Genomic DNA, 12,570 nt, shown 5'->3' on the forward strand with positions numbered 1-12,570 from the left:
ATTATTTTTTAATAATTCTAAGGATATTTATATACTTACTTTATTGAATGTTGATTCTGTAGAGAATCAATTGAAAAAGGAGCAGAAAAAAAATCCCATGCTTTAATTTGATGTTGCAATACAGCAAAAAAAGAAATAATCACTGGGGGGAAGGAGGGTTGGGGGGAGTGACTACGTTCCAGAGGTGCTGAAAATATATAGATGTGTGTGGAGCCTAGCACTTCTAGTTATGGAATTATATCGTTATGATGTCACAGTAGTGGCGCCAAGAAAAAATGCAAAGTTTCAGAAACAGAGTCTGGTCTGGATCCCACAAAGTGAGAAGATAAACAGCAGCTCATGACAAAGGTATGTTTCTCTCTCTCTCTCTCAAGGTAAGTGGGTGGGGCTTGTTGCATCATCAGCAATGTCAGTGACATTAGTGACATCAGTAGCAGCAGTGAATCTCTGATTCCAAACACAAGTAAGTTCCTCGAAGCTTGTAGAATTTCCACGAAACAAGTTAGTTCCATTCATCAAGTTCAACAAATTACTTCCTTATGTGTTCCTTATAAGTTTCAACGAGTTGGTTCTGCATGTGTTACGTTATAACAGTTGTTCCCACACCAGCTTCTCTTTTTCTCCGTGTCCTGAAGTCATTATAAGACAAAAATTCAGCTTGTCATGTTACTGAGAAAGTGAACTCCTCTGTCTTGAAGACTTTCTCGAGCTGGAACTTGAAGTTACAGCTTTACCACTGACTGTTACAAAGCACTGACACTAGAGACTCCTTCCATAAATGTTGAATATTAGAATGAAGAAAATCTCATATTAACAATGATTTTTTTTTCTTTCTTTTTTTTTATGTGGAGCGTCCAAGGTACAAGTCCCTGTGTAAATAGATAAAGGGATGGATGGATGGATTGATATTATTTAATATGAGGTTCCGTCCCTTTTAGAGAGATCATTATAAGGAGAAGGCAGGACACAAAAAGAGTGCACTGTCCAATAAAATGACCCTCCTGCCCACATTCCCATTCACCCCCAAGAGATTCATGGCTTCCTCCAGGTTAATATCCAATGAGCGTTAATCCTTCCTCTCATTAAAACACATTCTATTTGGATCTGCCATGGAACGCAAGAGACGTACGGCTTCTGTGAGTGTGTATCACTGCTGGGTCAGGGGCTGTAAAGGTGATTTTCATGCAGGCTGCTGCATTTTTAATGAAGTTTAGTGTAGTCTTAAAGCAATGTAATATAAATGAATTGAAAGGGCTTGGTTTAGCATCTAATCATTTCAGTTCAGCATCCAATTAAGTCCATCAAAGCAGAAAAAAAACCTCAAAAATCATGCCAGTTCATGCTGCACAATGTAGTTAGTGCTATAGCTATCAGTGTGTATTTGAAGATGGTTAAGCCACTGCACTGCAGTGTGGAACTTGATGAATGCCCCTGACCCTAGTATTAGTATAGTAGTACCCTAGAGCTTCCAGCCTTTTAAAGGAACAGACACAGACCAGAGTTTTGGTCCTTTTTTCTGTGTTTTTGTTGTTATGTTTTTTTTCCCACTAGATGTCGCACAGCCTTAGTTTTTCTTTGTTGTAATTGATTTCATTGCTTTCACCTGTGTCTTTTTCCCATTCTGTGTATTTAAGCCGTCCCTTTTGCCTTTGTTCCCCACTTGGTTACTGTTGTTTCCTAAGCCCCTGTTGTCTTTGTTGTTGCTTCTCTCGAGTTAATATCTTCTGTGTTTTTTCTAGCGCCCTTGCCTTTTTTTTTTTGCCTTTTTCCCTGACTGTAAAGTGGGGTTTGGGTTTTGTTGTGTTTCTTGTTCATTGTTCTCATGTCTTTTATTTTGGAGTTTAGTCATGGTTCCTGTCTAGTCATGTGTTCCTTGCCCCTCCTGTGATCTTGTCATGTGTTGCCCTTGTCTGTGTCTTGTTCTGATTGGTTGGTTAAGTCATGTGTCCTTGGTTGTTTGGTATATATAGCCCTCATGTAGCAATTGTCTCTGGTCGTGTAATGATGTTGTAACCTGCAGTCTGTTGAAGTCAAGTTTGTTCATGCCAAGCCAAGTCTGTCCAAGTTAAGTAAAGTCTTTATTTGTATTTTGGTTTTCACTTTGTTAAATAAAGCTGCACTTGGGTTCATCACCACACTCGCCTCGGTGGACTAATGTTACAGAATACATGACCGCTACCATGAACCCAGCAGCTTCTCGCCTCCTCTGCCTTCGTCAAGGCGACAGGGCCATTATGTTGAGGACTTCTGTGGATTGTGCCATTTAGTGGACTTTAATGATGTGGCCCTCAAAGACATTTTCTGTTTTGGCCTCACAGAAGAAATCTCTTTGTTAATGCCATGTCACATGCCTCACTGGACTCTGGCCAAATATATTGACTTTGCACTCCGGTTGAGTGGTTCCTCGTTCACTGTGGGGATTGTGGATGAGGAATCCTGCTATCTTCCGGTACCCACCACACCGGAGCATTATCCTGTCCCGACTGTCATGTCTGCTACTCCAGGGCCTGCTCACGTTATGCCTCCCACTCCAGGGCCTGCTAACATCACGCTTGCTAATCCAGGGCCTGCTCACGTCATGCCGGCGACTCAAGAGCCTCTTCACAGGATGGCTGCCAACCTGGGGACTGTTTGCAGGATGGCCGCCACGCCTGATTCCCCGGCCAAGATGGCCACCACGCCTGAGCCTCACCACGCCACGACCATCACGTCAGAACCTCGTCATGTCACGGCTGCTACTCCTGAGTCTGTTCCCATCATGACTGCCATGTCAGAGCTTACAGTCAAGATGGCTGCCACGCCAGAGCCTTGTCATGCCATGGCCATCTTGCCAGAACCCCGTCATGAAATGGATGCCATGCAAGTTTCCCCTAAGAATTTTTTTTGGGGGGGATATAGTACCCAAGCTCCTGCAGATGCAGAGCTTGGGCCAGGACTGATGAGACTGATTGCCAGTGTGATGGATCCACCTCTGATGTCAGTGTGAGCAGCTGGCATCCCAGAGGGCTCCCCTGTCCACGAGTCTGCCCCAGAGGGCTCCCCTGTCCACGAGTCTGCCCCAGAGGGCTCCCCTGTCCACGAGTCTGCCCCAGAGGGCTCCCCTGCCCACGAGTCTGCCTCAGAGGCGGTGACATCCGCTGCAGAACCTCCCGAGGCGGCGGCGTCCGCTGCAGAACCTCCCGAGGCGGCGGCATCCATTTCTGAACTCTCTGCCTGTCCTGTCACGGCCAAGGAGGCCATTTATGAACTCCCAACTGATCTGCCTTGGTGGGCACCTGCCTTGTTAGCTCTACATTGGTGGACATCTCCTCTGCTGTGCTGGTCATGTGCTCTGCCGTGGGGATCTTTGCTCTCCTCGGCTTTGCTGTGGTGGTCGTCTGCTCCACCGTGGGGATCTTCGGACCCATCTGCTCAGCTGTGGTGGTCGTCTGCTCTGCCGTGGGGATCTTCGGACCTGCCTGCTCCGCCCTTGTGCCCTTCAGCTCTGCCTGGTCCGCCCTGGTGCCCTTCTGCTCCTCCATGGCTGCCTGCTCTGCCATGGCTCCATGCTCTTCTGGATCTGACCTGGTGGTCCCCTGGCCCTCCACTGTTTCACGGTCTACCACTGTTTCATGACCCATGGTCTTGCCCATTGTTCCACGGTCCATGTCATTATCCAGATCCTGTTCCCCTTCATGGACCTGGCCCTCCATCCCTCCCCCTGTTCCACCTTCACTCTACCACTCTCCTGGACTTGTTAGGTTTGAGTTTTGTTTGTGGGTCTGGAGCCGCCCTTAGAGGGGGGAGCATGTAACGTGGGGTTTGGGTTTTGTTGTGTTTCTTGTTCATTGTTCTCATGTCTTTTATTTTGGAGTTTAGTCATGGTTCCTGTCTAGTCATGTGTTCCTTGCCCCTCCTGTGATCTTGTCATGTGTTGCCCTTGTCTGTGTCTTGTTCTGATTGGTTGGTTAAGTCATGTGTCCTTGATTGTTTGGTATTTATAGCTCTCATGTAGCAATTGTCTCTGGTCGTGTAATGATGTTGTAACCTGAACCTCGGTTACCTCCCCCTAGTGCTTGTGATGGGTTTCCGACCCAGTGTTCTCTTCTCTTTGAGCTGCAGCCCTCCTCCTTCCCGTCTGATCGGGCCAAGATCGCCTATGTGATTACCCTTCTCTCTGGAACGGCTCTCTCGTGGGCAACGGCCGTCTGGAAGGCGCAAGCTACTCTGGGTATGTAGAGGAATTCAAGTGAGCATCTGAGCGGCCGGCAAGCCTCCGGCAAGGCAACGACATTGCTGCCGAATATGCCATCGAGTTTCGGACCATAGCCGGCAGTGGCTGGAACGACGAATCCCTCATGGTTTGCTTCTTGAACGGGCTATCCGAGGCAATCAAGGACGACCTGGCTACTAGAGAGCCTGCCCGGGACCTTGAGGTCCTCATTGACCAGGCTGTCCGGTTGGATAATCGCCGGAGAGAGAGAGAGACCAGAGCTGTTCCCATGCTCCCACCCAGCCGGCCAGCCCTATTGCAGTTCAGGGGCGCTCTGATCCCCAAGACCCCTCGGAACCGATGCAGTTGGGCAGGGCCCGCCTCTCCCCTGCGGAGCGAAACCGTCGCATGCGGGAACATTGTTGCTTATACTGTATTCGGTCTGGCCATTTCCGTACCTCTTGCCCCGAAGCTCTCGGGAAACGTCCAGTCCCGTACAGGCGAGGCAGGACTGTCACGGGAGTAACTCGCACTGCCGCTCCTTCTGACTCCGGGCTGGTCCTTCCCATCACTCTCACCTGGAGTCACCAGCAACACCCAGGCCTTAATTGACTCCGGCGCTGCTGGGAACTTTATGGACATTTCCCTAGCCCAGAGACTCCAGATCCCCAGGAACTCTCTTCCTGCTCCCATGACTGCCACAGCGTTGGATGGTAGGCCGCTAGCCCCTGGCGAAATAACCCAGCTTACCTCTTCCCTTCGGCTGGCCGTCCACCAGCACCAGGAGGAGATCTGTTTCTACCTTATCGAGTCTCCCAAGATTCCCATCATCCTTGGGTACCCCTGGCTCCTCCAGCACAACCCGCACGTCGACTCGTCCACGGGGGCAATTCTCAGTTGTGGTGCGTCGTGCCAGACTATGTGCTTGGGCCAGAGAGACACTGACCCTGCTCCTGGGTCCCTAGAAACCATAGATCTGTCTCGTATTCCCCCACAGTACCACCACCTCAAGACAGTTTTTAGTAAGAGGAAAGCCACCTCATTGCCTCCTCATCGCCCCTACGACTGCACTATAGACCTCGTCGCAGAGGTCGCATCTTCTCGTTGTCCCCTCCTGAAAGGGCCGCCATGAACAAGTACATTGAAGAGTCCCTCGCAGCCGGGATTATCCGTCCATCCACTTCTTTTTCGTCGGGAAGGAGGACAGGGGCCTTCGGCCATGTATTGATTACAGGGGACTCAACAAGATCACTGTGCGCAACCGCTATCCCCTACCTCTCATGGCCACTGCTTTTGAGGTCCTTCAAGAGGCCTTGATTTTTACCAAATTCGGGTGACGAATGGAAGACGGCCTTCAACACGCCGACGGGGCACTGAGTACCTGGTTATGCCTTTTGGCCTCACTAATGCTCCTGTGGTCTTCCAAACCCTGGTCAACGACGTGCTTAGGAACATGCTCAACAAATTTGTCTTTGTGTATCTGGATGACATCCTCATTTTCTCTAGCTCTCTGCAGGAGCATGTTACCCATGTCAGCAAAGTCCTCAGACGCCTTCTGGAAAACCACCTGTACGTCAAGCCGGAGAAATGCGAGTTCCACGTAACCCAGGTCCAGTTCTTGGGATTCGTCATCAAGCCTGGTCTAATCCAAATGGACCTAAAAAGGTGAGTGTCATGGATTGGCCTACCCCCTCATCTGTAAAAGAGGTCCAACGCTTCCTCAGATTCGCCAATTTTTATCGCAAGTTTATCCGGAACTTCAGCTCCGTTGCAGCCCCGTTATCAGCACTCGCCAAGGGCACCTCCGCCGGCTTTTGCTGGAGCCAGGACGCTGAGTTGGCCTTCTGCGAACTCAAGACCCGCTTCTCCTCGGCTCCTATTCTGGTTCTCCCGGATCCGGAGATTCCATTTGTCATAGAAGTAGATGCCTCTGAAGTAGGTGTCGGAGCGGTGCTGTGTCAAAGGGGGTCATGTGGGTGATCGAGAGCTTCTGGCTGTTAAGTCAGCACTGGAGGAGTGGAGGCATTGGCTTGAGGGCGCTAAACATCCGTTCCAAGTACTCACGGACCACAAAAATCTTGAGTACATCCAACAAGCCAAGCGGCTCAATCCCCGACAGGCGCGTTGGTCGCTGTTCTTCAACAGATTTCACTTTGTCCTGTCTTACCGTCCTGGTTCGAAGAACCTCAAACCAGATTCACTGTCCCGAGTCTACGCAAGCACGTCGCGAGAGGATAAGGTCCTCCCTATCATCCCGAGCTCGAAAATAGTAGCTCCTGTCAGGTGGAAACTTGAGGACACTGTGAGACAAGCCCAAGCCAGAGAACCCGACCCAGGAAGCGGCCCGGCCAACCACTTGTATGTACCCAAGGCTGTTCGATCCCCGGTTCTTCAGTGGGGGCATTCCTCCCGTTTCTCATGTCACCCGGGTCCCTCGCGTACTCTCGAGTTCCTCCAGAGGCGATTTTGGTGGCATACCATCAAGGAGGATGTCACCACCTATGTCAGGGCCTGTCCTGTATGCAACCAGAGCAAAACAACGCACCAGTCTCCCCAGGGTCTCCTGCAGCCTCCTCCCATTCCTCATAGACCCTGGTCCCACCTGTCCATGGACTTGATTACTGGGCTTGCACCAGCGTCATGGTCATTGTTGACCGGTTTTCCAAGGCCGTCAAGTTCATCCCCTTGCCCATACTACCCACAGCCATAGAAACAGCGGAGCATATCATCACTCATGTTTTCCGCACCTTTGGCATACCACGGGACATCGTCTCTGATCGGGGGGACCCCAATTCTCCTTGCGATTCTGGCGGGCCTTCTGTGAGTCTCCGGGTGCAGCCGTGAGCCTATCGTCCGGGTTCCATCCCGAGTCCAACGGTCAGACGGAGAGAATCAACCAGGATCTCGAGACCACCCTGAGGTGTATGGCTGCCAACAACCCATCCTCCTGGTCCACCTTCATCATGTGGGCGGAATACGCGCACAACACTCTCCGCTCCTCAGCCACAGGCATGTCCCCATTTGAGTGCCAGTTTGGGTATGCTCCTCCACTGTTCCCGGAGCAAGAAGTGGAGACGGCTGTTCCCTCCGCTCGACAGTTCATCAAGCGCTGCCGCCAAACCTGGAGAAAGGCCAGACTAAAGCTCCTGAGAACCTCGCAGCAGTACCAACAGCAGGCGAACCGACGACGAAGACCGGCCCCTACTCTGAGCCCCGGTCAACGAGTCTGGCTCTCCACCAAGAACCTTCCCTTGCGGGTGGAGTCCCGCAAGTTGGCCCAGAGGTTCATCGGACCCTTCAGGATTGCCAGGAAAGTCAATTCCATCACTTATAAGTTGTTTCTCCGTAGGTCATTACGAATTAACCCTACATTCCATGTGTCCCTTGTTAAAACCTGTTTTGTCCTCTCCCTTCTCTGTGCCAGGTAAACCGCTCCCTCCGCGCATCATCGACGGCCAGCCTGACTACACAGTCCACCGAATCCTGGATGTCCGGCGAGTACGGGGCTCCCGGCAGTATCTCGTGGACTGGGAAGGCTATAGCCCTGAGGAACGCTCCTGGGTCCCGGCCAGAGGCATCCTGGACCCCGGGCTCATTCGGGACTTTAATGCGCACCGGCCCGAGTCTTCGTTCAGGAAGGAATGTCAGGAGCCGTTCCTGGGGGGGGGGGTCAACGGTAAAACGTCCATCCCTCACGCCGGAGACCTGGGCTCGATCCCCTGTCCTGACAAGTACATCTTTAACTAGGTTTAGAAAAAGAAATTAAGATAGAGACACTTTTTAGAACACAAAAGAAATGAATATAGTGTAAGAAATGGAGATTAATTAAACTTGAATGCTTGTTCTCATGTAAAGAAAAGGAAGAGACTGTTGAATGTTGTGTAAAACAGAATGCTGTGGTAAGTGCAAAACTCAACTTCCGTGTCTCTAGTGTCATAAAGAAGCTCATCACGGTGTGCAGTACGAGTGCAGTACGAGTGAAGGAGGAACAGGCTGGTTAAGGGAGTTACTCTCATTAACATAAATTTTATTCCCAAGGATATTTCTAAACTCTACATGTGTTTGAAGGCCGATATCACCATGTTTTATGTCGAGAAATATTACAGTAGCAGCAATCCTCACGTTACTATCCAATAAACTTTTAAACATATTTCAGCTCTTTCTACTGTTTTTCTGTGTGTTTGGAAGTATTTTTTATAAATTTGACGAGATGTGGTTGCAGGTAAGAATTGCATTTGTAGGATGTTGTAAAACAGGAGAGTTATAGAGCAAGAAACAAAATGAATTCTTGCAACTGATTAAAAATCCTTGTAAATTTACAGATATCAAATCACATATATGTGGATACAATAATGTCCTGTGTCTTTCTTTATCTGTGTGAGTTTATTTGTACTGTTAATTCTATAAACCCTGATGACTTTTTTTTTTTTTTTTTACTGGTTTCAAACTGAGCTCTGTTTCTGTTGTCTATTTTCACACTTGCCTTACTGGGTATGTGCAACTGAGAACAGCAACAGTGGTTACAACTGTGGTTTGAGTCATCTTAATTTGTGTTTCTGGTGTGTGTGTGTGTGTGTGTGTGTGTGTGTGTGTTGTCTTTTGAAGGTCTTACTGAAAATGTAAGGAGGAAACGTAATTTATTTTCTTGAGAAGGTAATTAAGTAAAAATACAACTATTCAATTTCAGTAATACGCAAGTAAAGGATAAATATGCCAAATACTTACGTCTAGTAACAAAGTACAAATACTCAATATTTTTCACCGCTGCTTAGGGAAAATCCCTATCAGTGGTAAGGAAAAGAGGGTTTCACAGGCATTTCTCTTTCCCTGCCTCCCAATTAAGGCACGCTGAATGTAAAGGAGCATTCCCCTATTCCCATTACATCTAAACCCCAGATATTCAATGCAATTTTATTTGTGTAGTGCTTTTAATAATAGACATTGTCACAACTCAGCTTTACAGAACTCCGTGTGTAGATTTTGGTCTCTAAAAAAAACCTTAAGAGGAATCAGACTCCAAAAGGACCCCATCCTCATCTGGGTGACACCAGATAGTGGGATTATAAATCATTACACTATACAGGTGTAGAGGAGTAAAGACATAAAGCATGAAGTATGTGGAAATAATGTTCAGTATGAGCATCATAGCCTGATGACATGATAAGAGCAGCAGTTCTTAGGTACTACAGTATGCAGGTGAGATTATCCACTGAAGAATGGGTTAGACTTGGACATGAACTGTTTTGGGAAGTACAAATCTTTAGCACATCCATGTGACAGTGCTGTGATTCAATGATGATATCACGTAACATGATAGTTTTTTTAATCCAGCTGTTGAATTTTTTATTCTAATGGATCAGACATTGTTGATTAATTTTCTGTAACAGCAACTCTGACATTATTTTCTGCTGTCGTGCAAATCACAGGTTTATATTAATGCACTTGTTATAATGCATTTTTGTAATGGGGTATATGAGAAAGAAGCTAAATGTGAGCTAAAAGCATTTAAGGATGAAGATTGGGCCGCATCTTCTATGATGTCTAACCACAGCTACCTTTAGACTCGAGGACGCAGCACACAAACCATGAACAGCGATTGCCTCATATTTGCCTTTCACAACCGGTTTTGCAATTTTTTTTTTTTTACTGTGGTTCAACAGAGGAAACTGAAAATGGACTGGATCTTAATGTATTTATGTATTGTTTACAATAAATACATACACTACAATAAATACAATTTTCTAAATGTTCAATACTAAAATTAAAATCGTGTGTATAATGTTTTTTTTTTTTTTTTTTTTTAACTTCATGCCTAAGCTCATTGAAAGGGAGGGAAACTAACTTTTTCTATTTCACCACCCGCTCCTTACTTCCTGCCAATTACATGTTCACAGCCCGACAAGACACACACACACACACGCACACGCACGGTCATCACATCACTGTCCACTTCCACAAAATTAACTTTAACAAGAAGACCCGAAAGTTGGTAAGAAAAAGCTCTCTCTACTTTCAGGTTATTGTAAATGTAAATGTCATCATGATGACATATACGATTTCACAGAAATTATTATATAAAGACAGAACTCCTGTGCATGTTAATATAAATTATGTTTATAGTGTTCTCCGTGTTTTTCAGGGCTCTACGTGGAACTATGGACGTTGAATCCAGAATGCTGCTGTTGCTGATCCTGTTGTTGAATATTACAGGTAAGGTTGCTATATTTGTCAGGTATTAAGATGAACCTGTCTCTGCTTCATGGAATATGTTAACCGTGGGATATTTTTCAACAGGCCTAAACTAAAGAACTCCACAGACAAAGTCAACTTAATCAGACCTGAATAAAAATGTACAGTAGGTGAACGGAAAGTGAATGGAAACAAAAATCGCAATGTTGTCACAGACACTAGGTTATCAAAAGTCCATAAACTGTGCTAAATGAGTATTTACTTTTCCATGCTACATCCAGATTACTTTATTTTCTAGACAGAGTAGCTTGTATTTGCATAGCCAAGAATTACAGGAATTTCAGGGGGTGATGAGGAAATGTAATTGCAGGAAAATGCTATTTTATCTTGTAAACGAAGATCTTTGGTACGTCATCATCCATCACCTCGATATCCATGAGTGAGCTGGCTTTCACGCATGATCCCGATTCATTTTTATTTCTCGGTAAAATGTGATTGTAGACTAAGAGAAAAGTTCATTTGTTCATTTGGGGTTTAGGAGGTTAAAAGTGGCATAGAAATCTGATGAGTCTTTTGGCCTTTTATGAAAATCAGCACCATTACAGCACAATTACTGTGAAAATCCTGTTCTTTGACATTGAATAAGATTGTTTTGCACAGTAATTGTGATATAATGGTGTTCATAAACTGTATATATGTAATAAGCTGTGCTGTATATGTGTTACATCAGTAACCATTTGGAACTGTAAAATGTTTCAGTAGTGTTTAATCCCAGAATCCACCTCGTAGCTACAGCACAGCTGCTGAGAGTGGTTACGCAATGTATAGTGGTATAATTTGTCATTATTCACCAGGCATTACACAATAGGTGATATTATTAGGGGTTCACAGTGACAATGACAATAAAACAAACATTCCAAAGTCTTCTATTCCTCTTATACCACAGCGCCTATAAACAGTCATTCCCTCACCAGCCTCTCTTTTTTGTTTTGAGCATACTTAGACAGAAAAACACAGCTTGTCATGTTACTGAGCCGTGTCGGAAACCATGATCTTGAAAGTTACAGCTTTACCTGTGACTATTACAGAGTGCACACTGATGACTTATTCCAAAAATGCTAAATAAACATCTTCTCACTTAAAACGTCACCTTATCAACAATTACGCTCAATAAGAAACGTAAAAGTCCTACTAAAGAAACGATAACGTATTAGAATGAGTGCATTAATATAAACCGGATTTAGCTTACAGCTGGCACTACTGTCAGAGCTGCTGTTAGAGAAAAGTAATCAGATTCGAGAATTCAGCTGTGCTGTGGTAAAAGTCTGATTAAAAGTCTGATCACAATAAGAAGCGTTTCTGTTTCTTAAAGGAAACTGTGATCATTGCAAATATGAAGCAGTTTTATTGACTTTTAATATTTCATGTTAATATTTCAGTTTCAGTATCAGCTATCCAGCACGTGAAAGTGTCATGCCGTAATGAGATCTGTGCTCTGAAGGAGTCATCTGTAAACCTGAAGTGTTCGTACTCAAATATCAACATCACCACTGGCTTCTGGTTCAGCCTAAAGGACAAAGCTAAATGGAGGAAGGAGGAACAGCCAGAGGACTTAGCTTTAGACTCAGACTATGCAGGACGTGTGAGCTACACAGAGATGACAAACTTCAGCTCGACTCTTACAATAACAGACCTGAGAGAGAGAGACTCAGGGGAATATCGCCTCATGTTCTTTACGGATAAAGGAGAGAAATATCTGAGCTCAGCTGGAGTTACTCTAACAGTTACAGGTAACAGAGCAGCTAGTCTGTTATACACATTATATGATGTTATACACGTCTGTTATACACATTCACCTTTTACATCATTTAGACCTGCAGGTGACCCGTGACTCCACAGAACAAGCTCTAACCTGCCGCACTTCCTGTCTTCTGACCTCTGCTCCCCACCAGTACTACTGGTACAGGAATGGACAATACTTAAAGAAATACACAGACAACATGGAAACTTTCCCTTTAAGAAATGCTGAAGATGGCAGTTACTCCTGCTCTTTTCATGGTTATAACAATATTCACTCTCCTCCACTGTGTGAGTATTCATTTTGCATTATTAATTAATGGGGGAATCTTGACTTCAGTTTTGCCGACTCATTTCAGGGGAAAGTAGTGTATGCATGCACAAAACATTGC

The 12,570-nt window shown here is 45.9% G+C and overlaps 1 protein-coding gene across 1 annotated transcript in view; it reads left to right on the forward strand.

The window, feature by feature from the left end:
* The first annotated feature begins 10,094 nt into the window (after window positions 1-10,094).
* The window catches only part of LOC128317451 (uncharacterized), a 106,616-nt gene continuing 104,140 nt past the window's right edge, over window positions 10,095-12,570 (forward strand). Inside the window, exons 1-4 of the mRNA XM_053229357.1 lie at window positions 10,095-10,181; window positions 10,332-10,402; window positions 11,821-12,171; window positions 12,254-12,469. Coding sequence (XP_053085332.1) covers window positions 10,348-10,402; window positions 11,821-12,171; window positions 12,254-12,469 — 622 coding nt within the window. The 5' untranslated portion in view covers window positions 10,095-10,181; window positions 10,332-10,347. The remainder of the gene's footprint in view (window positions 10,182-10,331; window positions 10,403-11,820; window positions 12,172-12,253; window positions 12,470-12,570) is intronic.

Source organism: Pangasianodon hypophthalmus, chromosome 25, assembly GCF_027358585.1.
Source record: "Pangasianodon hypophthalmus isolate fPanHyp1 chromosome 25, fPanHyp1.pri, whole genome shotgun sequence".
NCBI classification, from domain to species: Eukaryota; Metazoa; Chordata; class Actinopteri; order Siluriformes; family Pangasiidae; genus Pangasianodon; species Pangasianodon hypophthalmus.